This window comes from Mytilus trossulus, chromosome 11 (assembly GCF_036588685.1).
Source record: "Mytilus trossulus isolate FHL-02 chromosome 11, PNRI_Mtr1.1.1.hap1, whole genome shotgun sequence".
Taxonomy (NCBI): Eukaryota; Metazoa; Mollusca; class Bivalvia; order Mytilida; family Mytilidae; genus Mytilus; species Mytilus trossulus.
In genome coordinates this window covers 9,840,228-9,867,133 of record NC_086383.1, presented here as the reverse complement: position 1 = coordinate 9,867,133, position 26,906 = coordinate 9,840,228, and the positions used below count along the sequence as shown (strand labels likewise).

General features: G+C 33.4%; 2 protein-coding genes across 6 annotated transcripts in view; one reads left to right on the top strand and one right to left on the bottom strand.

The window, feature by feature from the left end:
* LOC134690720 (kinesin-like protein KIF13B) overlaps positions 1-26,906 on the top strand; it is a 111,015-nt gene that overhangs the window by 8,706 nt on the left and 75,403 nt on the right. The gene's annotated exons all lie outside the window — the stretch shown is intronic.
* LOC134690721 (uncharacterized) lies at positions 19,994-25,445 on the bottom strand. The gene is made up of 2 exons (XM_063550752.1): positions 25,158-25,445; positions 19,994-23,823 (listed from the first exon to the last, which is right to left on the bottom strand). The coding sequence occupies exons 1-2, from the start codon at positions 25,426-25,428 to the stop codon at positions 20,117-20,119; spliced, it is 3,978 nt and encodes a 1,325-aa protein (XP_063406822.1). The 5' UTR covers positions 25,429-25,445; the 3' UTR covers positions 19,994-20,116.

The window sequence follows — 26,906 nt, the reverse complement described above, 5'->3', positions numbered from 1 at the left end:
TCAATGAAGCCAATTTTTGAAAGTTTTGATTTAAGTTTTTTTTGTGAATCTACAATAAAAAGAGATAAATATATAATTAAAAAAAATCTTTGGCATCTGATATAAAGTCATATCTCTATGTAAGTAAGTAAGTAAGTAAATTATTTATTATAGTGACATGTGTATATTATGTACAGATTATAAACATATAATATATGATAAATAGTAATACACCCGGCCCAATGGACCTATAAGTCACCTCAAATAAAGTAAAACAATTATATCACGTTCTAATCATTCGTTGACGTAAGTAAATTTCAAAAATATATAGACATAAAAATATTTGTAAACAAAAATTTAAGCTTTAAATATGTAAAAAAATCTATGAGTTGTGGATTCAATGATATTCTTTGATACCAATTTTCAATTTAAAGGTAAGGGATTGAGAATCCACAATTCTTTATACTTGACAAAATCTGATAAATTACTTTGATGGGACCAATTGCCGAAACGTCGAAATGCAATTTTTCTCCAACCTCAAAGATAAATATATCCACAAACTGTCAGTACCTAGATTTGGCAAATATCTCTAACAAAATTTTTGTTTGTTTGCTTAAATCTCAAAATTTATATAAGTTTCATACCTTTAATATGATAGCAGACCATGTTTTACAGAGGATTTATTGTGTGTTTTAATGTACAGATACTGTTAACATTTATCGGTCTCATCCGAGTGCTCCTAAACAGGAGGGAATTACGAAAGAAGAAGAAGATAGCAGACCATGTCTGTAATGTTGAAGTCATTCAAGGAGTCTTCAAAATGATTAAATAATATGTTGAGCAATAGTTTGATATTTCAATGGCATAAAATCTTAATATATATATATATATAGGATGATCACATTAAAAAATTACATGATAATAGTATAATATATAAGTTTACAAAATAAGAACAACAATAAAAAGCATGCTAGTTACATTTCAAGTACAACTTTTTGCAGTTCATTCATTTGAACATTGTTATTTTTTTTAAATGAAAATCTCCTTAATGTTAAAAGTTCATTTTCACAACAATATTTAATTTACTATTTCACATAAGTCAAAAATGAGTTTAATAACTGTTCAAACATCTTGAATGTATAATTCTCAATCTTATCAATGTTTTATTTGCTATTTAATAGTAATTGATAAGGCGTCAGATTGATTTCAATGTCAGTTTCATATCCTTAAGGAGATAAGCCTGTCTTTTGAAAGGAAACTTTGAAATGTGTGAATTGGCTTGACCATTTAATGTTGATTTTAAATAACGTAGCCGACAATCATTTATAAAATATTTGTCAGACTTCGAAAGTTTTCATGGTAAAATGAATACTTGATTATTTTGAATTTTGTAATTTATAAGTTATGACCTTTCCAGTGTGTAGTTTAAATTTATATATGTTTAGATTTCGACCACTTTACAGAAATTTAAAATCATTTTTTTGCAATATTCTTATACAACTTTCTGTATTGTTTTGTCTGCTTTTTAATGTAATAAAAATTATTTAAGAATTCAAGAACACCCTTTTTAATACTTGTGCAAATTAGATTTGTAATATATATTTTAAAACTACATCGAAAAAAAAAGTACAGAATATTTATAGCGAACCCAAATTGATAAGTGTACATCGTGATGTACATATGTATTAAAACAATGTATTAGTTTGTAATTGATGAGACAACACCTTGGTGGTAAACTGCTTACCTGCGAATGTATTAATTTAACAAGATTACATTTCTATGCTTAGTTAACCATGATAAAATCAGGTTTTAAACTTTAATTTGTGACATAACAATGACGGAGTTTTTGTATTGTTTCAAATTGATGGGAACACCACAACTAGAAGAAAAACTACTGTAACCAAAAATGTTAGCTGATTGAGATTAAACGAAGGGATGAACAGATTTACAGAATATAGTCATAAACCAGAAAACATAATAATAGTATTCAAAATAATGATAAATACATTACTTAAAGAGGGTAAAATCAGTTAGTACAATACTAATCTCCCCTAATGCCCTTTGAATAACTCAAAATATAACATTAATATAATATATACATATATATACATACAGCTTTTTATGCAAAATGGCAAAAAACATACAGATTTGTTTCATGAACATATTTTGTTAAGGATATACAATTCAAATATATGAATGTTTAGAATATAAATAATTTCATCTGATAATTGGCTTTTTTTGGTTTAGATTCAAGAAAATATACTACTCTGGATTCATTATTATTAGATGGATACCAATTTTCATGGAACTTGTGGTTACAAGTGAACCTTGTATTCAAATGTTCAATGAATTACAAATTTTCTTTAGGCTTTGTATGCAGAGATTGCCAAAACCACGAAATCAAGTACCCATCAAAATGCAAGTTTTATTTTATCCACAAAAATAAATGAATGATTCCACAGTATTATGGATGGGGTACATGACTTGTAATAACTACTGTAGAAACATTAATTTTCATGGGGTTAAAATTTCATGGTTTTGTCTTTGTATAAGATTTCATGGGGATTTAATTTCATGGTTTCCTAAATGTCAGTGGTATTATATGGAGGTAAAATTATCGTGGGTTTTTAATTTCATGAACATATTTTTTCCACTAAATATTTTTTTTTTATCCTCCAGGAAAATTTCTGCTTTTACAGTATACAAAATTTATGCACTATGACCCCCTGAGTCATGATAATATTTAAACACCGGTTTAGATGGTCCTAGAATATCCTTATCATAATGGTACTCTTTATAATATTGCCACATCCGTTGGTGGAATTTGAGTAGTGATCGTTCATCATCATTTCTCAATCTTTTACGCAAAATAATCCCAAAAACTATCAGACCTGCTAGTAGTAAAACTAGAATGATTGGTAAACCAATCTTCAAAAAGTTAGAATCAGACTTGTCGTGTTTTAAATTTTCAGAAAGAGTTGAATTGTTAGTTGTTGTCTGTTTTGAAGTTGTTTGGAGGAAAGAGGAAATTGTTTTGGGATTTGTGGACTTAACTGGAGATGTTGTTGAAGATTGAAATTTGAAAGTAGTTTTGAATAGTATATTTTCAGTTTTATTGTATAGTTTTGTAGTGGTTCTTCTTTTATTTGATATTGAAACAGTTGTGCTTTGATGTTTAAAGGTTGGCACAAGTGTGCTTTGTTGTTTAAAGGTTGAAATAGATGTATTATGTTGTTTAGTAGTTGTCACAGTCGAACTATGTTTTATAGAGCTTTGCACAGTTGAACTATGTTTTGTAGAGCTTGGCACAGTTGAACTATGTTTTGTAGAGCTTGCCACAGCCATAGTATGTTTTGCAGAAGTTGGAATAGTTGTACTTTGTTGCTTATAGGTTGGCACAGCCGTACTATGTTTTGCAGAAGTTGGCACAGTTGTACTTTGTTGCTTAGAGGTTGGCACAATTGTACTTTGTTTTGTAGTTGGTACAGTTGAACTATGTTTTGTAGAGCTTGGCACAGTTGAACTATGTTTTGTAGAGCTTGCCACAGCCATACTATGTTTTGTAGAGCTTGCCACAGCCATACTATGTTTTGCAGAAGTTGTAACAGTTGTAATGTGTTGCTTAGAGGTTGGAATAGTTGTATTATGTTGTGTAGAAGTTGCCACAGCCGTACTATGTTTTGTAGAAGTTGTCACAGTTGTACTTTGTTGTTTAGAGCTTGCAACAGTTGTACTTTGTTTTGTAGAGCTTGGCACAGTTGTACTATGTTTTGCAGAAATTGGCACAGTTGTACTTTGTTTTGTAGAGCTTGGTACAGTTGTACTTTGTTGTGTAGAAGTTGTCACAGTTGTACTATGTTGTTTAGAGCTTGCAACAGTTGTACTTTGTTTTGTAGAGCTTGGCACAGTTGTACTTTGTTTTGTAGAGCTTGCCACAGCTGTACTATGTTTTGCAGAAGTTGTAACAGTTGTAATTTGTTTCTTAGAGCTTGCACCAGTTGTACTTTGGTTTGTAGAGCTTGGTACAGTTGTACTTTGTTGTGTAGAGGTTGGAATAGTTGTATTATGTTGTGTAGAAGTTGAAACAGTTGTACTATATTTTGTAGAGCTTGGTACAGTTGTACTATGTTTTGTAGAACTTTGCACAGTTGTGTTTTGTGTTGTAGAGCTTGGCACAATTGTGCTTTGTTTTGTAGAGCTTGGCACAGTTGTGCTTTGTTTTTTAGAGCTTGAAACAGTTGAACTTTGTTTTGTAGAGGTTGGAACAGTAAAACTATGCTGATCTATAGATGGAACAGTTGCATGAAGAGCACTCTCTTGTTTTGTTGTTGGAATATTTGTACTTTGCTGATTTAATGTTGGAATAGTTGTACTTTGTGGGTTTAATGTTGGAACAGTTGTACTTTGTGGATTTAATGTTGGAACAGTTGTATTTTGTGGATTTAATGGTGGAACAGTTGTACTTTGTGGATTTAATAGTGGAACAGTTGTACTTTGCTGATTTATTGTTGGAACAGTTGTACTTTGTGGATTTAATGGTTGCATAGTTGTACTTTGTGGATTTAATGGTGGAATAGTTGTACTTTGCTGATTTAATGGTGGCACAGTTGTACTTTGTGGGTTTAATGTTGGAACAGTTGTACTTTGTGGATTTAATGTTAGAACAGTTGTACTTTGCTGATTTAATGGTGGAACAGTTGTACTTTGCTGATTTAATGTTGGAATAGTTGTACTTTGCTGATTTAATGGTGGAACAGTTGTACTTTGCCGATTTAATGTTGGAACAGTTGTACTTTGATGATTTAATGGTGGAACAGTTGTACTTTGCTGATTTAATGGTGGAACAGTTGTACTTTGCTGATTTAATGGTGGAACAGTTGTACTTTGTGGATTTAATGGTGGAACAGTTGTACTTTGTGGATTTAATGTTGGAACAGTTGTACTTTGCTGATTTAATGTTGGAACAGTTGTACTTTGCTGATTTAATGTTGGAACAATTGTACTTTGTGGGGTTAATGTTAGAACAGTTGTACTTTGTGGATTTAATGGTTGAATAGTTGTACTTTGCTGATTTAATGTTGGAATAGTTGTACTTTGTGGATTTAATGTGGGAACAGTTGTTCTTTGTGGATTTAATGGTTGAATAGTTGTACTTTGCTGATTTAATGGTGGAATAGTTGTAGTTTGTGGATTTAATGGTGGAACAGTTGTACTTTGTGGATTTAAGGGTGTAATAGTTGTACTTTGTGGATTTGGTGTTGAATCATGTGCAGTTTGTTTAGTCGTATTAGAAACAGTAGCATTGTGTTGTTTTGTAGTTGGAACAGGTGTGCTATGTTGGTTTATGATTGAAATAATTGTACTTTTCTGATTAAATGTTGGAACAGTAGTACCTTGATTATTTGTGGTTAGAACAGATGCATTTTGTTTAACTGAGGAAATTGCATGTGTACTTTCTTGTTCTATAGTTGAAAGTGTTTTAACTTGCTGATGGATGGGTTCCGTACTAGCTTTGCTATGTTGACTTGAGGTTGAAAGAATACTTTGTTGATTACTGGATGGCTTTGTTGTTCTTTGTTTGCCTGTGGTTTCAGCAGTTGTATTGTATGGGTTTGTTGTGCTTTGTTTGCCTGTGGTTTCAGCAGTTGTATTGTATGGGTTTGTTGTGCTTTGTTTGCCTGTAGTTTCAGCAGTTGTATTGTATTGGTTTGTTGTGCTTTGTTTGCCTGTGGTTTCAGCAGTTGTATTGTATTGGTTTGTTGTGCTTTGTTTGCCTGTGGTTTCAGCAGTTGTATTGTATTGGTTTGTTGTGCTTTGTTTGCCTGTGGTTTCAGCGGTTGTATTGTATTGGTTTGTTGTGCTTTGTTTGCCTGTGGTTTCAGCAGTTGTATTGTATTGGTTTGTTGTGCTTTGTTTGCCTGTGGTTTCAGCAGTTGTATTGTATTGGTTTGTTGTGCTTTGTTTGCCTGTGGTTTCAGCGGTTGTTTTGTATTGGTTTGTTGTGCTTTGTTTGCCTGTGGTTTCAGCAGTTGTATTGTATTGGTTTGTTGTGCTTTGTTTGCCTGTGGTTTCAGCAGTTGTATTGTATTGGTTTGTTGTGCTTTGTTTGCCTGTGGTTTCAGCAGTTGTATTGTATGGGTTGGTTGTGCTTTGTTTGCCTGTGGTTTCAGTCGTTGTATTGTATTGGTTTGTTGTGCTTTGTTTGCCTGTGGTTTCAGCAGTTGTATTGTATGGGTTTGTTGTGCTTTGTTTGCCTGTGGTTTCAGCAGTTGTATTGTATTGGTTTGTTGTGCTTTGTTTGCCTGTGGTTTCAGCAGTTGTATTGTATTGGGTTGTTGTGCTTTGTTTACCTGTGGTTTCAGCAGTTGTATTGTATTGGGTTGTTGTGCTTTGTTTGCCTGTGGTTTCAGCAGTTGTATTGTATTGGGTTGTTGTGCTTTGTTTACCTGTGGTTTCAGCAGTTGTATTGTATTGGGTTGTTGTGCTTTGTTTACCTGTGGTTTCAGCAGTTGTATTGTATTGGGTTGTTGTGCTTTGTTTGCCTGTGGTTTCAGCAGTTGTATTGTATTGGTTTGTTTTGAGATTATGTGTGGTCTGTTGATTGCTGATGAGAATAGTTGTTCCTCTTTCTGTTGATTTGTTTTCTTGATTTGTTGCTGGTAAAATTGTTAATGTGTTTACATGTTTGGTTTTTGGTGAAGGTGTTGTGTTTATTTGTTTTTTTGTAAGTAATCCTGTTTGTGTGTTTACATGGTTGGTTGTTGGTGAATAAATATTTGAGTTGTTTACTTGGTTATTTGCCAGTAAAGTTTTGTGATTGTTCTCTTGGTTATTTGTTGATAAAAATATTGATGTGCTTTCTGTGGTGGTTGTTGGTATAATATTTGATGTACCTGTTGGGTTAGTTGTTTGTGGAAATGACGATGTGAGACCATGTTCATTTGTAACTGATCTTTTATGTGTGCTTTGTTGGTTAGTTGTTGATGCATGTGTTGAAGTGTGTTCTGTGGTGAATCTTGTCAGTAGAACTTGTGATGTGTTTACTTGGTTTGTTTTTGGTGGAAGTGAAAACATTGATGAGTTTACCTGATTTCTAGTTGGTGAAACTATTGTTGTGTTTACTTGGTTTTTAGTTGGTGAAAGCATTGATGTGTTTATTTTGTTTGTAGGTGGTAAAAGTGTTGATGAGTTTACCTGATTTGTAGTTGGTGAAAGTGTTGATGTGTTTACCTGATTTGTAGTTGATGAAAGTGTTGTTGTGTTTACTTGGTTTGTAGTTGGTGAAAGTGTTGTTGTGGTTACTTGGTTTGTAGTCGATGAAAGTGTTGCTGTGTTTACTTGGTTTGTAGTTGGTGAAAGCGTTGATGTGTTTACCTGATTTGTAGTTGATGAAAGTGTTGTTGTGTTTACTTGGTTTGTAGTTGGCGAAAGTGTTGTTGTGTTTACTTGGTTTCTAGTCAGTAAAAACGTTGATGTGTTTACTTGGTTTGTAGTTGATGAAAGCGTTGATGTGTTTACTTGGTTTGTAGGTGGCGAAAACGTTGATGAGTTTACCTGATTTGTAGTTGGTGAAACTGTTGTTGTGTTTACTTGGTTTGTAGTTGGTGAAAGTGTTGATGTGTTTACTTGGTTTGAAGTTGGTGAAAGTGTTGATGTGTTTTCCTGATTTGTAGTTGGTGAAAGTGTTGTTGTGTTTACTTGATTTGTAGTTGGTGAAAGTGTTGATGAGTTTACTTGGTTTGTAGTTGGGGAAAGTGTTGGTGTCTTTGCCTGATTTGTATTTAGTGAAAGTGTTGATGAGTTCACCCGATTTGTAGTTGGTGAAAGTGTTGTTGTGTTTACTTGGTTTGTAGTTGGTGAAAGTGTTGACGAGTTTACTTGATTTGTAGTTGGTGAAAGTGTTGATGCGTTTACCTGATTTGTAGTTGATGAAAGTGGTGTTGTGTTTACTTGGTTTGTAGTTGGTGAAAGTGTTGATGAGTTAACCTGATTTGTAGTTGTTGAAAGTGTTGTTGTGTTGACTTGGTTTGTAGTTGGCGAAAATGTTGATGCCTTTACTTGGTTTGTAGTTGTTGAAAGTGTTGTTGTGTTTACTTGGTTTGTAGTTGGTGAAAGTGTTGATGAGTTAACCTGGTTTGTAGTTGTTGAAAGTGTTGTTGTGTTTACTTGGTTTGTAGTTGGTGAAAGTGTTGATGAGTTTACTTGGTTTGTAGTTGTTGAAAGTGTTGTTGTGTCGACTTGGTTTGTAGTTGACGAAAGTGTTGATGCGTTTACTTGGTTTGTAGTTGGTGAAAGTGTTGGTGTGTTTACTTGGTTTGTCGTTGTTGAAAGTGTTGTTGTGTTTACTTGGTTTGTAGTTGGTGAAAGTGTTGGTGAGTTTACCTTGTTTGTAGTTGGTGAAGATGTTGATATGTTCATGTGGTTGGATGTTGGAGAAGGTGTGTATTTGTTAACATTCAGTGCTGTTGACAAAGATGTTGATGTGTTACTGTGAATGGTAGTTGTTGAAGATTTTGGTTTGTTACTTTGATTGGTTGTTGGGAAATGTGTTGTGTGTACTTGTTTCACACTGCTTGGTTGAGATGTTGGTATTTTCTGTTGATGGCTTGTTAGAAAATGTGTTGTTTGTCCTTGTAAACTACTGCTTGGTTGAGGTATTGTAGTTTGTTGGTTGTCTGTTTGAGAAGGTTTTGTTTGTACATGTGGGCTACTGCTTGGTTGAGATATTGTTGTTTCTTGTTGAGTGTCTGTTATAGAAAGTGATGTTTGTTCTTGTGGACTACTGCTTAGCTGATGTGTTGTAGTTTGTTGCATTATTGTTTTGGAAGGAGTTGTATGTCCTTGTGGAGGAATGCTTTGTTGAAGTGTTGTTGTATTGTGTTGAGTGTTTGTTGAAGAAAGTGGTGCTTGTCCTTGTTGACTACTGTTAGATAGAGGTGTTGTTATAGTATTATGAGTATCTGTTGAAGAAGGTGTGGTTTGTCCTTGTGGACTACTGTTAATTTGAGGTGTTGTTATAGTATTATGAGTATCTGTTGAAGAAGGTGTGGTTTGTCCATTTGGACTACTGTTAATTTGAGGTGTTGTTATAGTATTATGAGTGTCTGTTGGAGAAGGTGTTGTTTGTCCTTGTGGACTACTGTTAATTTGAGGTATTGTTATAGTATTATGAGTATCTGTTGAAGAAGGTGTGGTTTGTCCATTTGGACTACTGTTAATTTGAGGTGTTGTTATAGTGTTATGAGTATCTGTTGAAGAAGGTGTGGTTTGTCCTTGTGGACTACTGTTAGATAGAGGTGTTGTTGTATTTTGTTGACTGTTTTTTGGAGGAAGTGTTGTCTGGCCTTGTGGACTACTGATTGGTGTGGATGTGGTTATATTTTGTTTAGTGTTTGTTGAAATAGGTGTTGTTTTTCCTTGTGGACTATTATTTGGTTGATGTGTTGTAGTAGTGTGTTGATTATTTGTTGGAGAAGGCATTGTTTGTTTTTGTGAACTACTGTAAGTTTGAAGTGTTGTTGTATTGTTTTGAGTGTGGGTTGGTGAGGGTGTTGTTTTTCCTTTTGGACTACTGTTTGGTTGGGGTGTTGGTGTAATTTGATGGTTGTCTGTGGAAGAAGTGTCTATTTGAGAAGGTGTTGTTTGTTCATTTAGACTACTTTTAATTTGAGGTGTTGTTGTTTTTTGTTGAGTGTTTGTCAGAGAGGGAGTTGTTTGTCCTTGTTGACTACTGTTTGGTTGGGGTGTTGATGTAATTTGTTGGTTGTCTGTTGAAGAAAGTGTTGTTTGTCCTTGTGGACTACTGCTTATTTGTGGTGTTGTATTTTGTTGAGTGTCTGTTGGAGAAGGCATTGTTTGTTCTTGTGAACTACTGTAAGTTTTAGGTGTTGTTGTATTGTTTTGAGTGTGGGTTGGTGAGGGTGTTGTTTGTCCTTTTGGACTAATGTTTGGTTGGGGTGTTGGTGTAATTTGTTGGTTGTCTGTTGAAGAATGTGTTAGTTGTCCATGTGAACCACTGTTAATTTGATGTGTTGTTGTATTTTGTTGAGTGCTTGTTTGAGAAGGTGTTGTTTGTCCATGTGGACTACTGTAAGTTTGTGGTGTTGTAGAATTTTGTTGAGTATCTGTTGGAGAAGGTGTTGTTTGTCCATTTGGACTACTGTTAATTTGAGGTGTTGTTGTATTTTGTTGAGTGTTTGTCAGAGAGGGAGTTGTTTGCCCTTGTGGAATACTGTTTGGTTGGGTTGTTGATGTAATTTGTTGGTTGTCTGTTGAAGAAAATGTTGTTTGTCCTTGTGGACTACTGTTTGGTTGGGTTGTTGATGTAATTTGTTGGTTTTCTGTTGAAGAAAATGTTGTTTGTATTTGTGGACTTCTGCTTATTTGATCTGTTGTTGTATTTTGTTGAGTGTGGGTTGGTGAGGGTGTTGTGTGTCCTTGTGAACTACTGTTAGGTTGTGGTGTTGGTGTAATTTGACGGTTGTCTGTTGAAGAATTTGTATGTTGTCCATGTGGACTACTGCTTATTTGATGTGTTGTATTTTGTTGAGTGTCTGTTGGAGAAGGTGTTGTTTGTCCATGCGGACTACTGTAAGTTTGAGTTGTTGTAGAACTTTGTTGGGTGTTTGTTGGAGAATGTGTTGTTTTTCCATGTGGACTACTGAAAGTTTGATATGTTCTAGAATTTTGTTGACGGTTTGTCGGAGAAGGTGTTGTTTGTCCTTGTGGACTACTGTTTTGTTGATGTGTTGTTATAGTTTGTTGATTGTTTGTTTGTTCTTGTGAACTACTGTAAGTTTGAAATGTTGTTGTATTGTTTTGAGTGTGGGTTGGTGAGGGTGTTGTTTGTACTTGTGGACTACTGTTTGGTTGGGGTGTTGGTGTAATTTGATGGTTGTCTGTTGAAGAATTTGTATGTTGTCCTTGAGGACTACTGTTTGATTGGGACCTTGTAGTATTTTGTTGCGAGGCTGTGGAGGAAGGTATTTGACTTGAGCTAGTTGAAGTAGAGAATGGTGTAGTTATCTCCTCGGTTGTACTTAAACATGATGTATCATACTGATTGTAGTAGTCCACAATACTTAATCTACTAAACTGTTGGGGTTGAAAACATTTTGGGATATTTTTCCAAGAATTTTGATTGAGAAACTTGCCTAACCAGATAAGATCACAGTCACAAACAAATGGATTCCCGCTGAGAAACACATGTGGAGTAATGACAGAACTAAGATAAGTTAGCATTGTTTCTGGTATAGTGGTCACCATATTTTGTCTCATATTTAGATATTTAATCTTACAGTTATAAGTAGCATCATATTCCACCAGAGTCAAGCCGTTAGAAGCTAGATTTAACAGTTTTAACTCAATGGCTGATAAACTATTCTTCTGTAACATTCGGATGTTGTTCCGTTGTAATAAAACCTCAGTGAAGTTTCCAGATATTTGTTGTAGCATTTCAGTAGGTATCTTTGTCAATTGATTAGTTGACATATCCAGTGTAGTAATTCCTGCTTGTACAAAAGCATTACTTGAAATGGTTGAGATTATGTTATGTGAAAGTTGAAGCATTTTGAGATTTGACAGTCCATTGAATAGTCCAGATGGAATATTTCTGATTCTGTTGTAGGAAAGGATTATATCCGTCACTTTCGACAAACTCTTAAATGCGAATCCATCCATATAACTTATTTTATTCCTTGACAAATCCAGAAGTTGTAGATTAATTAATCCATCAAAAGTAGTATCTGTTAGTGTTTGAATAAGGTTATTTGCCAGATGAAGCTTCTTTAAAAAACCTAGATTTTCAAATACATTGTCAGTTGTTAAATTTATATGATTTTTCTCTAAATTTAAGATTTCTAGTGCAACAGGTCCCTTGAAGTTAGATTTCATAATTGAATGAATTTCGTTGTTTGAAAAGTCCATGATCTTTAAATCAGTACAGTTGAGAAGAAATGCACCCCAAAGTTCCTTTAAGTGGTAGTTAGTTATCTCAATGGATTCCAACTCACTAATTCCAAGGAAAAGAAAATCTTTGACGATTCCATTAGGAAGAGAGCCGTTCTGAAAGACCAAATGTTGGACAGTTTTAGGAATCAGTTGAAACGCTTGGCTATCACTACATGTGACATCAGTCACGTCTCCTAATCCATCCATGACACAACGGACACATGACTGAGGACATGTTTGACCTAGTGTTCCTTGAAAGACACATAAAGTTATAATCGATAGGCTCCAAAATGAATAATGATTTTTTTTCTCCATTCTGAGTTCTTCCTATTTGTTTTCACAAATATAGAATAGCTAACCTATGTTATGTTTATATAACCAATATTCATAATTCTTCCTTTTATCCACAGTATTTTGATTTTGAGGTAAAAAGACTATAGTGCCTTCACAGTGTTCTGAACATATGCACAGATTCACATTTGAGCTGGTTTTATATCCTTGTGCATTGTTTTCATGCAAAATAAAGTGTCCAGTTAGCACAGTACTAACTTGATGTGATGCACTAGCAGAACAGTCACATTTTGGATTGGTTTGATATTTCACAGTGTGAACTTACTTGTCAGAACCACCTCCAGTTTCTTTTGTTTTAACAGTGTGAACTTACTTATCTGAACCAACTCTAGTTTTTTTTTCCTCTTGGTAACAGTGTAATCTAACTGCCCAAATATTTTGAACTTACCGGTTTCAACCACCTCCAGTTTCTTTAGTTCACAGTGTAAAAAGGGCTTAACAAAAATACCAAACTCTAAGGTAAGTTCAAAAAGATTTAATCCTTATCACAATTTTGATAGTGTGATTTAAAAAAGAAAATATGAAGAAATACCCATGCATAAATTGATACATTTGATGCTTTACCCCAAATATACAGAGTAATTAATAAAAAAATAAGGAAAACTGGAGTTTTAATTTCAGCTTTATTATTCAAATATTCTTTTTTTAAGCTCATAATTCAAAATGTATAATTGTTCATGTCAGATATGCTGGCTCACAGGGGACTAAGTAATACTTTGATTGCATCATTTGGTTGTTGACTTCTTTGGCTGCATCCTTTAAGTCATATTCCAATGCTAAAACACATACTGTTAACTTTGATTTTAGAAATTGAGGTTGTACTGTACAAAAAACAGACAAGACTCTTGTCAAAATAAGGAGTCTTACATTTAATAGAAAGAAAAATGGTCATTCAAATTATCAATAAGTTTATTTACTTGTAAAGATTCTTTATTCTTCGACCTGCGTCAACCTGATAGACTTGTAAGTAAGTGAAGATAAGGTCAAAGGTTGACAAATTGTCTGATTCTTGTCAAATATTAGTTTGAATAATTTCTGTAGATATGAACCTCTATGAATGGATTAATGACCATTAATCATCGGCATGGTTTGAAGGGGTAATCATTTATTTGTTGTTTATCATTCGTTATTGATTGTGATTTGAAATTGTAAACTTATATACATGTTCCTATGGATCATTCAGGTTCCTCTGTTAGGTCAAACTCTGATTGATTAGAAAAAGAAATAGGATTTTTTTTTTGTACAGAAAGTTTCTTGAAAGAATTGCTGTAACATAATAATTCGACTAATGTAGTTTATTGGAACTTTTGGTGAAAGTGTCCTATCTTCCTATTTCGTTACCTTTGAAAACGATACTTTTAAAAATGTATTAAATGAGGCCTTAAGTAACTCTAGGTGCTGGATTTAATTGCTGTGTTGAAGACCCATTGGTGGATGAATTTGGCACAAAATCTTTAATTACCTTATCTTTTTTACAATACTTATGTATAGTTTTTATCCAAACAGAAAACAATTTTTGTTTAAAAACCCATATAAAGACTCTTTTCAAACCAACATTGTTTTAATTGATCCAAATATAGTGGGTTAACATTCACATTATGATCACTAACATTCTAATTTGAACAACTGCGTTGCCACACGAGAATTAAAAATGTAATGACTTAATTACCCATGATATAGTAAACACTACTGTATAAATAGAAATATTTAATCAAATTAATGTGCTTAAATATACGCAGTACAAAAATAATGTATAAAGTTATTTTTTTACTTGAATTACAAGTTCATATATCACTGTTCATATTATAAGTTTTTCGTTAAGTTTTTAGCATTTTTATGTTGGTCATTTATTTTGTAATGAATTAATTGCATGCATAATTTTGCCGCCATTTGTGTGCACAAATTATTTTTAATTCTCTGCATTCACATTTAATGTTATATTGGTTCACCTTAGATTGATTCAAACTAAACTACCTCTTTTTGTGTTTAGACTGATTCAAGATTGATTCAATGTGTTCTATCTTAGGTGAACCATCTAGTTTAGATGGATCTCAATTTCAAAGTGTGAATGGGGTCTTTATACTCTGGAAATAAAGGCAGCTATTACAATATTGAAAAATCAAACTATTTGAAAGCATAAAATCCATACAATATTGAAAATTAATAAAAAAAATATTTAAATGTTTTTTCTAGACAATTGTTTACTATTTTAATGATCATTGTGTTCTGAGCAGGATTTGATTTCACTGCTTACATGTGTTCTCAACAAGGTTTAACTCACTCCCAAAGTTTACATTTGTTTGTAAACCATCATCTGTTGTTAGTGTAATTGCCACATTATTTGTATTGTTCTGGTTGTCATTGGTTACAGTCAGATTATTAGAGTCGGCCATCTTGTTGCCAGGAGAAATGTTATTAATGCTAGGTTCCATTTCTATATGTGTTGATAAAGAATCACTTTTGGTCTCTTTCCTTTTAGTTTTTATATATTTGCCACAAGTTTTTTTAGCCAATGGAATTCCATTCTGTATTTGTGTTTGAAATTCATTTATCTTGCTTGAATCAATATTTGAACATTCCTCAAGTTTTAGGACATCCAAAACTTTTTCTTCACTTTTCTTTTTGGAGTTATTTCCCTTTTTGACTTTTTTAGAATTACTATTTTGGTTAATCACATCTTTGTTGCTATTTTTATTTCTTTCACTGAGAGAATTTGCTAGCTTACCAAAAATGCTAGATTTTGAATGTTTTCCACTCTTGCCCTTACTTTTGTTAGATGATTTTTTATCCTTTGAATTGTGACTCTCGTTGTCTTGTGTATTTTCAACATAGATTTCAATTTGTTCACCAATGGAACTTTCGGAATTTAATCTTTTCCTATGTTTATACTCATCACTAACGGTTAAATCATCTTTATTTTTAGGCTGACCCAAATTTGTGCCTTCTTCCATGAGCAGCACATCTTTTGTCTCAGACTGAGAGTTTCTTCGTGACAACGGCTGAAGCTGTTGAATCAGAAGTCTTATACTCTCTTTTTCAAAATCTTTCGATATTTGTGACGCCGACTTAACTTTAATCCTTTTGACTTGTTTAACATCTAAGTTCTCTTCTTTTCTCGGTCTAGAAATGAATTTACAAATTAGGTAAAAGATTATATTAAGTCCTGTTAAAGTCATCAGAACGGAAAAGATTACTGTTGCCATGACGACATCAGAAGAGGATGCTTTCATATACTTTAACTTGTCACTCTCAGACATAATGTACTCTTTTGAATTCAAATCGTAACAGTGTTAGTAAATTCCAGTTTTAAATCACAAACACAACCATAATAGACTTAGGTCCTAGATGTACGTATTTATGGATTAAAATAGAGATCGAGTTGTGCACATTTTTTCAAGTTGACTGCATAGATTTTCACCTTATTTTAAAAAAAAATCCAAATGTATAATTATGCTGCAATGTCAGGGTATATATTGATTGCACCCTTTAGATTAAAATATGATCCAACACAATATTTGAAGTTTTCTAATCAATTTTCACTTTATTTTTTTTTAATATTTCCATTGGTGTTATTATTATGCAACTGAGTGTCAGAGTATTTAGAGGGCACCGTTTAGATTAAAAGATCACCCAGCACAATATTTGAAGTTTTCTAATCAATTTTCACTTTATTTTTTTGAATATTTCCATAGGTGTTATTATGAGTAACCAAGCTTCAGAGAAGATCGAAGGCACCCTTTAGATTATAAGATCATCCAGCGCAATATTTTAACTAGATTTTCACTTTATTTTGGTTTTATCCAAATAGATAATTATACAACATTAAAATAGATAATTATACAACAATGTTGTGGAGAATTATTGAACACATCCCTTCCATTAGAATGTCATCATGAACTACATAGATGATACAGTGCTGTGATTTTGCATTGATTTAATTCCTCTATAAAATAGGAGATCGGATATGTATTTAATTAAACCTTACACAACCCTTAAAACTTTAATTATTGTATTGCTAAGCTTAGCTTAATTAATAGACAGCGCTTGCATAGATGCAAAGAATTCTATCGATTTTAATTGGTTAAATATTGTTAAATGCACCGCTGACAAATTAAGTTGAAATTTTGCAATTATTTCTCGTTAGTTTTGGGAAACAATGCATGGTACGATCAGACTTAGAGATTAAAATTATCACTACATTGGAATTGTGAAGTGTTCAGTAAACTATTAAGAATAAACCAAAATTCAATTTCTATAAAAGCGACAGTAATTGTCTTGGTTGGATGTGATAGCGTTGTTTGAATGTCAAACGTCATTATCGTTAATTCAGGCACTTAGAAAATTATTTGCCATGCTTCTCCACCATTTTGAGGTGCCTTAGATAGGCTATTTTCGTTCTTCGTGATCAGGGCATTTTCGCTATCGTGTTTTTCTACAGATTTTTATTTTATATTTTCATGATCTGTGATCTAAATAATAATGGAAATCTGTTTTCTGTGATTATCATGATTGACAAAAAAATCAACTCCTCATGAAAAGGTATGAGACCCCCACAGGCCCCTCCATTTTCATTTCTGCTCGATAAGTTTGATTAATCTATCATGATCTCCAAACATGTCAATTGCGTCTGTTTAAACACTTTTACGTAATTTTGCATTTTTATTCTAAACATAGATATGTTTATTCATCTAAAACTTGTTAAACAATCATTTGCTCAGATCATTGTGGTGTCTAAATATTATCTTTTATCTCCTATATCCTCTTTGTAGAACTGCTTTTAAATTATATTTATTTTAGTGCATTTAAGTTCTTCAGAATGGATTTTCTCTTCAGTTCATTTGTTATTGAGAGATAGATTTAATGAGGTGAAATGAGACCAAAGAAGATCTATCATTTGTATAACATATAGATGGATCATACATTAAAAAATTAGGATTTTACACAATGTAATGTCTATATATATATATATGTGTGTGTGTATAAAGGCCATAGCATTTTCTAATCTCTTAGTGTATTTAATGCCTTATAACCAGGGGCGACTCAATAGACTATTTCTTGAATTATGAGTTTCATGAGAAAAGATTGTCAGTTTAAGCACTCTTTTACTTAGTATATCATTTATCAGATCGAATCCTGTATCCCTGCACATATCATAGTTTCAAGCATCTTCAGGATCCTCATTCTGCAGGGTAGCCTAGAAATAACTTTTGTTCTGTGCCCACATAATCTCAATGTCCCATGACTGCAGGGAGGGTGACCAATTAATTAGGTTTTTATTTCCTGAACATTTCTTCAAATCATCAAACATTGTCAACCCTTCGCTGAAAATGTGTTGAAAGTGACGTCTACCTTTTGATCACATATTGATAGGAGTCACATGACTGATATGAACTAACTAATTTATTGTGTCTGAGAACTGGGGTACAGTTATTCACTGGTGAACTTGATAGATGTGATGCTGCTGATCTTACTGGGCCCCCTGCGTTCCTTCCCCTCCCTCTGTTTTTGGTCAGATTGATGTTGCCTCAGATGTTTAGTTGTATGTGTGTGGTGTTAAAAAATCATGGAGAGTTGTCACATTGGCATTCAAACCACATCATCTTATGTCTATCGAAGACCTCCCATAATATTTATTAGAAGAATCAATCTACCTGCAGTCAGCTATATAATTAACACAGCATGAGTTAATTACACATGTCAAGAGATGAAAGGATCAATTGACTAATTTGAAAGCAAAAAAGTTTGTTAACTTTTTTTTGGTGTAAAATCCATGTTACATAAGAAGAATAAGATAAACAATTTCCGTAGTGATTCATTCATTCATTTTGTCATTTGTCATTTTTAGTTCCAGTTCTTATAAGTTGTTGGGTGCATTTGCTTGTTTGCTTATTTTATCAAGTTTCTTTTTCTTTTTGGTTTGAAATTGCTTGGTGTCTTTTTTGTGTCTTTGGGTGGCTGTCTCATTAATATATATTTTTTCCTTGACATGCATTTTAACCCTGCCACATTATTTATGTATGTGCCTGTCCCAAGTCAGGAGCCTGTAATTCAGTGGTTGTCGTTTGTTTATGTGTTACATATTTGTTTTTTTTGTTCATTTTTTTACATAAATAAGACCGTTAGTTTTCTCGTTTGAATTGTTTTACATTGTCTTATCGGGGCCTTTTATAGCTGACTATGCGATATGGGCTTTGCTCATTGTTGAAGGCCGTACGGTGGGCTATAATTGTTACTGTTTGTGTTGTTTTGGTCTTTTGTGGATAGTTGTCTCATTGGCAATCATACCACATCTTCCTATATCTATGACATATTTTTCTCTGAATGTTATACAACCAACAATCAATCAGTCCTTGATATATATGTACCTCACATACTGTGGATTCAATATTATTCGTTGGATACCAATTTTCGTGGATTTCGTGGGAACAGGTGAACCACGAAATTAAATGTTCAACGAACACCAAATTTTCTATAGGCTTGTAAGCAGATTTTGGCAAAACCACGAAATTAAATATCCACGAACATGTTAATTTTTCTCAATCCGCGAAAATTGGTACCCACGAAAATAAATGAATCCACAGTAAGTTTGTTTCATATTTGCTGTTTTCTCTAATTATAGATGGATTTGACCGTGCCAAGATTCCTGTACTTTGATTAAGTCTGCTGTATTGATTAAAGAAAGAACACATTAGTTAAAATGCACTTGTTCAAATCAAAACCAATTTAGATCTAGTTCAATCACTAAACATAAAAAAATGTGCTACTACACAGTATGGGCTTTACTAATTGTTGAAGTCAGTACAGTTTAAACAATATTTAATTCAAGTCAGTACAGTGACCTATAGTTGATAATTTTTGTGCCATTTTGTCTCTTGTGGAGAGTTGTGTCATTGGCAATCATACCGCATCTTCTTTTTTATAGTTCATATCAGAACCAAGAATAGTTTAAACACTAAACATAAAAAAATTTGCCATTCCCAAATCAAAACCAAGACCTAGTTTAAACAATAAACATAAGAAAAAAGAATGCCTCACTAAACACAAAAACATGACTGCCAGTCCAAGTTTAAACCACGACTAGTTTAATCGCTCGACATTAAAAATGTGCCAGTCCCAATCAGAAGCAAGACTAGTGTTATCACTAAAAAATAAAATAATATACAAGTGTCAACTTAGTATAACTGGTACACATGTTGTAAAGGTGGCAGAAGACATCAAACAAACACTCAACAATCAGAAGTGGAAGAAAAATCACCAGTCTCATGGCAAAAATAAAAGATCCATCTAAAGAAAAACAACCGTACATAGCAAACTAAAGACTAACTTTATGTGCCTATCCCATGTCAGTAACCTTGTCAATCAACAAGTTAGGTGTTCTCTCATAGTAAATGTGTACTTGATGGCCCTTCAAGTGAGTGACCTTTGCCAGTCTATGTTAAATGGATTCTTTTTAGACTTCTGGTCAATGTTATAGATTTTTTTTTTGCTTGTTGGGACAAATGGATTTTATTGTGTTGCTGGGTAACTGTCTCATTGGCCACATGTTTCATTTTACAGTTTGTGATATTTTTAAAATTTGCCAGCATTTGACTTATAAGTTTTGGGATATATATAAAAAATACAGTGACTGAATCAAACAGATATCATATTTGGATATTATTTTTCTAGGCCTTGTAGAGTAACTTCAATATGTACTTAAATTAAATATTTTATTTATAAAACTTCTAATAGATTTCATTGACCAAGTGAACTTTTACATTTGGAGACATCCACTGGGCCTGGTATTGCAACTTCAATCCACCTGTTCTTAACATGAAAAACAGTTAATTGCCAAGTGTTAATAGATTTCATTGACTTGGTGGACAATGACATTAGGTGATGTCCATCCACTGGCTGATTTTAACGGTTGTAATTCATGATAAGTCTTGTCACTTAAGTTGTAATCACGGTTGTACGTTTTCCTTCGAGCCCCTTGCTCCTTCTCAAAATCCTCACATTTACCAAAGTCATGTGTTACCATCGTCTCTGTTACAGATTTGATATCGCTGTCATCAAGTATTTTCTTTAACTTCTTTTCATTCAGATGTTTACGAATTCTCCAAACGACACAGAAAACCGGGGCAACCAGAATTGCCATGGTGACTATAATAACAATCATTACTCCAAAGGCAGAGTCTGAGGGAGGTTCTTTTTTTATGACCTTTTCAATGACTTTCTCTTTATACGTGTTATTACCCACAGTTCCCTGTTCTTCTGGAACCCAGATCATTCTAGCAGATACCGGTGGCTTTTTACTGAGACTTACGGGTTCGTCATGTAGTAGTTGAGTCCATGTTGTAGTGGGTACCCTTGGTAGGGGTACTTTAACAACCTGCTGAGTTGTACTGCTGTACGACATTTCTAAAGTTTTTGGAGTTGCTACGGTTGCAGAAGTTGTGGTTGGTGTTGCTATGGTTGTGATAGATACCACCTTTTCCACTGTCTGTTTTGTTTCTTGAACTGGTTTAGAAGTTGTTTCAATTACTTTGTTATTAGCAGCCCTAGGATCTACTGGTACCCAGGGAGGTGCAGGAATATTTTGAGCCTTTGAAGCCACTGGTCCCCAAGGACGTCCAGTGTTACTTGAAATATCTGGTACCCTTAGTTGTTGTCCATTATTACCAATGTTTTGTGATTGTGCCTTAGGATCAGCAGATGGTGCCTTAGTACTTGGCTTATCAGCTATTGGTAAATTATCCCATATAGATCTGTGTTGTTCATTGATGCCATTTGATGACTTTCCAGTCAGAACAGTCCTTTGAGTATTGGGTAAACTTGTCCTTTTTCCTGACAAATCAAAACCTCTCAGTTTCCTTTGATGTTCCAGCTCTTTAGGTGATGAAGTTTTTTCATTTTCATTATGGACGCTGTCATATATTTCCCTTAGGATCATTCTAAATAAAGGTCCTTCAATCTCATACCCTCCACTTTCCTCACGCTCAATTTTCCCGAAAGGAGTCTCAATTTCATCTCCACCTCCTAATAGAAAATTGTCAACTATATCACTTATCATGGCTGGAGAAAGTTCAGAGGCAGCAATCTCTTTTTGATTGGATGGGTCTAGCCACACCTCCCTACCAGTGATTGGTGGAACTCTTGTTTTATTATGCCAAACTCCTCTTCCAGTAATGGGAGGTTGTATTGTTCTTCTGTCTTGAGTACCTGTTAATTGTTCTTGACTGCTTGGAATGTTTGGAGAAATATGCAGCAGTCTTGGGTCAGAAGCTTCTGCAGTAAAAGTTATCTCCCCTTTATCACCTGATATTTTACTTATGTTGTGGACAAGTGTTGCTTCTACGTATGCTTGTTCAGTTGGATAAATTTGACCTTGACGACTTTTATACCTGTTCCCACCCTCTCTAACAGGACTCCATGGCAATGCACCATTCTGTCTCATTCTTTCTCGAACAACTTGTCGCAGCTTTGCTCTATCTATGGGACCATTTCTTGAGGTCGATCTGTATGTTGGGGAGTTTCTCAAAGCACTGTTTTCATTCTCCCTTTCTGTTTCTTGTTCCCTTTCTCTTTCATGTTCAACCTGGTTATTACCAGTCCATTTGGTTTGATGTGATATTTCAATTGATTGGGTTTGTTGTGATGGTTTGATTGGTTGGGTTTGATCAGATGACTTGTACTTGCTTAAATCTAATTGGCTGATGATATTATGTGAGTTGGATTGAGTTTCACTATTTGGTCTACTAGGGATTCTTTCTTTCTGAATATTTTGTCCTTCATTCTCTTCAAATTCAGATCTAGAAGGACTTTGCCAATTATTTGGGTATCTTTGATTCATTTGGTTGTCGTTGCCTGTCGAATAAGTATTTCTTTTATCTTCAGCTTGTCCCATTTGTTGACCTCTTTGTTGATTTAGAAACTTTTGATAATCATCCATCTCTTGTTGTTGTCTAGGATTGTATTGAGTGTTACCGTATTGATACTGAGGCATGTGTTTTGACTCTGTTGGTTGATATCTATGTTGCTGATTAACACTGTCTTGTATTTCAGACATTTGTGGAAGTTGTCTTGGATCCCATGCAGTCGCCACTTTAGAATTAGTTTGTCTTTGTGTATTATCTTTGGGTACATTTTGTTGATAATAATTTTGACCATTCTGTTGCATATTATAATTAACATTGCTTTGATGTTGTTCATTGTCTGTATCTTGGTAAGTTTGTGGTACGTTGTGATTGTTTGGTCTTTGTTCATATTGTGTTTGTTGCTGTTGTTGTTGATTAAGGTCATTTGATCTGTATCTTTGATGTATATCTTCCCCATAGTTATAAGTTGGAGGTAAATGTTTGACATTCCACACTGCTGAGGGATCTTCTGTGGGTGAGACAGGACGAGGCAACTGAGTTGTAGGATCAGTTATTCTGTTTTCTCTGCCTCTTTTTCGATACCACCTGTTTCTTAAATTTCCAGTTTCTACATGTGTTGTTTTTGTTTGAGCTCCATGTACAGATTGGAGATATGGATGAGGTTGAACATTCTGATTGACATTTGGTAATGGCTTTTCAGTTGTTAATCCGATTAAATCTTCCTTTTGCTCGTTTGTCATGTGATTTGTGATAAGTTTGTTTGAAACGTCACCAAAACTTGAAGGTCGTAATGGCATTATTTTGTCTTTCTTCACAGAATTTTCTTCAAAGTTGCTACGTAAAGGACCATTTCCTTGCTGATAAGGCCCTCTGTTTGGACCCCTGTTTGGACCATTGAAGTTATCTGTAGAGTTTGGGTTTGTCCATATTTTTACACTGCCTGGGCCACCTGTATCTTTCCTTTGAAGTGGTCCATTGTATGGTGAACCCTGCATTCCATTGGGATTTGTCATTAGTCCTTTCATTTGCCCTGCCATCCCTGGATGACCTGCCATTTGCTGTGCAAGTCCTGGATTAGCTGCCATCATGTGTTTCATTGCCCTTTGTTTTTGTTGCATTTCCCAAAGGTCATCCAAACCATCAGGAAGGTCAGGATCCATCATTGGCATTCCCATGGGATTTCCCCCTGGAACCATCCCCATCATTCTTGAATCCATTGGATTTCCTCCTGGAACCATCCCAGGACCCATTCCCATTCCACCATTATTAAAATGAGTAGGAAGCATTTGTTGCTGGTTAAACTGGTTAGGAAAGTAGTGTTGGGACCTACTAGCTGGTCCTCCATGTTCTTGCTGTTGATTAGGATTCCTTCCAGACTGGTCCACATATTGATTTAGTGTTGGAGCCATGTCAGGTTGACTTTGACGACTCCAGGTACCAGAGTTTGGATCAAATTGTTGCTGCTGTCTACCATTGTTTTGGTTCCCTTGTACTGGTTGACCTTGCTGAGAATTCCATTTGTTTGGTTGGTAATTGTTTTGGACTGGTCTGCCTCCTTGCTGACCTTGTTGACCATTTTGAGAATTCCATGCTCCCCTGCCTTGGTACATCGGCATTGGAGCATTTTTTCGTGTATCTGGTTGGTGTGCCTCAGATAAGTAGACGTCTGTGTAGTTTGTACGCGTACCTGAAACAGATAAAGAAAACAAAGTAAAACATCATACTTAAAAAAAACTAAATTGTGTAACCTCTGAAAATAAAGTCTCTTCCTTTTATGATGTAACTTTATTTGGTTATGGTCATGACATTCTGCTGAAACACTTTCAAAAGTCGAGGAAACGTTTAATGATACCTATGTAGAGCTCTTGAGATCACAAATGGTTTAATGATACCTATGTAGAGCTCTTGAGATCACAAATGGTTTAATGATACCTAAATAGAGCTCTTGAGATCACAAATGGTTTAATGATACCTATGTAGAGCTCTTGAGGTCACAAATGGTTTAATGATACCTATGTAGAGCTCTTGAGATTACAAATGGTTTAATGATACCTATATAGAGCTCTTGATCACAAATGGTTTAATGATACCTATGTAGAGCTCTTGAGATCACAAATGGTTTAATGATACCTATATAGAGCTCTTGAGATCACAAATGGTTTAATGATACCTATGTAGAGCTCTTGAGATCACAAATGGTTTAATGATACCTATGTAGAGCTCTTGAGATCATAAATGGTTTAATGATACCTATGTAGAGCTCTTGAGGTCACAAATGGTTTAATGATGGGGTTAATGTTGCTCAGTCTTTAGTTTTCTATGTTGTGTTTTGTACACACAGCTGTTAGTTTTTTGGTCTTTTCTTTTTTGCCATGGCTTGTCAGTTTATTATCGACTTATTTATAGACAGAAAAGAGAAATTTGTTTTCTAAGTTACATGCAATAACTATTTATTACTCTTCAAGATATAAAATGTTAAAAGTTATTGCTCTTTGTAACTAAAATGATTAAAACCTTGGTGTGATGTGCCTGAGGAAATAAGCATTTAACCATTATCAATTATAAGATAACTATTTAAACTCAATATACAAATATAATAACAATGTGTGTCTATAAAACACTGCTAATCTTGCCTTCAAATCCCTGTATATTCCCTAACTTATATTTGATATTTTTTTCCCCTGATCATGGATGATTAGAAAATTAAAAAAAAAAAACATATGCCAGAAAAAATTTCCCTTGCAATCACGAAATAAAAAGTCAGCATAGCTAACTTGCTTTATGAATGATACCTTATCTTAAGTTGTGTTATATTAAATCATGAGAAAACATAGACAGAATTAAGTAAAAGATAATGCATAAGTATTAACATATATGTGATATTAAAATAGTTATTATTGTCAAAAAATAAACAAAGTCAGATTTTAAAGACGGAAAGAAAAAAATGCAATGTTAACATATTTTGTGAAGGAAAAAGAAAAATGTGATGACTCTCTGTAAGAAAAGAAAATGTTGACTTACTTTGTGGAAGATGTGTATCATTTCTTCTTTGCATGTTGTTATTAGTCCACTGGAGATTGGGAGGATTTCTTCCATCACTATTTCTTGGGAATTCATAATTTTGGTATTGTCTGTTATAATTAGCACTGGAATTTGAAACTTGTCCATTCACATTAAATGTCAAAATAGTAAATATCACAAAACTTAGTAAACAAATCATTTTCATTTTCAAAAATATTGAATATATATTCAACTGTAATTGTACGTTATTTTGTTTCTGTCTCTCATACATTTGTCCTTCTAAACTGAATAAAAGACATTATAGTAATCAAAGAAAAAACTATTTGAACAATAATTGATGATCATGTGCTAATGTTCTGCATAATTACAGATTTGGACAGGTAACATGTTATCTTCTATTGTTACCTGGTGTTCAGGTGTATAGGTAATGTTTTAAAGTGATATATTGTTAACTTTGATGGTCATCACTATAAATTAACTTATTGACATCTGATGGTAGTTTTATGGCTTTATTTTGAGAATTAAGAGTTATTAATTATTTTAATTGTTTGTTACCTGTAAAAGGAGATATTATACAGAAAAATAGGAAATATTATGATATAAGACTTTTTGAAATAAAAAATAAGAATGATGTGGTAACATTTGAAAAAAAATGAAAAAGGGACACAAATTGATAGCAAAAGGAAAAATAAGTTTAAAAATTAATGCATGTAAAATTTATATAAAAAAATTAAATAGAAATAATAAGACATTATTCAAAGTAAAAGGAAAATAATTAATAATTGTTATAACAACACCTATTGTATTTTGTTTGTAGGCATAGGTTGAATATATTTTTATCAAATGTTGGCATAGGTTGAAGACACCAATAATATAAAACTATGGGGAAAAAATGATACCGAGACAAAAAATGATTGAAATGGGTGAAAAAAGGCAAAGATTAAAAAAAAGAAATGAAAAAAATTATCAACAACATAGAATTAAAAGTAAAGATTAAAAAATAATGAAAAAAAAAGAAATGAAAAAAGTTATTGGCAACGTCGAATTAAAAGTAATTAAAGATTAAAAAATAATGAGAAAAAAAAAGGAAAAAAGTTAGGGACAATAATAGGAGTTAAAAGTTTCTAAGAATTTTTCTATTCAAAATATGCACTTTGTTGTAAGAGGATGAAAAAGTTACTTGACAATTTGGACCATCATTAAGTGTCTGGATGGAGAGGTATTATTTTCTGCAGTCTTGAAATTATTCTGTTTTTATGTTTTTGGCCTATTCTCTGTCATGTAAAACCCTCAAATATAAACTAGAATTGACACAATTCACATCTTTCTGGTATTTAGAAAAAATATATATATTCAATTGATAGTGGCCCCACCATAAACTGCCAAATATGTTTGTTTTTTTGGTAAAATTTTATGTGACAAATAAACATATCAAGGAAACATAAAGATCACAAACATTTTTGTACTTTTTGTAATAAAAACAAATAATTCTATTGTTACTAAATTAATTTGACAGGTTTCATAGGTTGAATAAACCACATAGTCATAATTATTTGATTATTTATAAAACAAAGGAATAAATTTATAATGTAATAAAAACTGCAATTTTATGACAAACTAATTGAAAACAACAGTTTTCATGGTTTTTGTTGTGCTCAAGAAATCTGTCATAATTCTATTAAAGAAATATGTGTAAATACAGTATATTTTATTTAGAAGGATATCTATAACGAAGAAAATAAAAAAAGA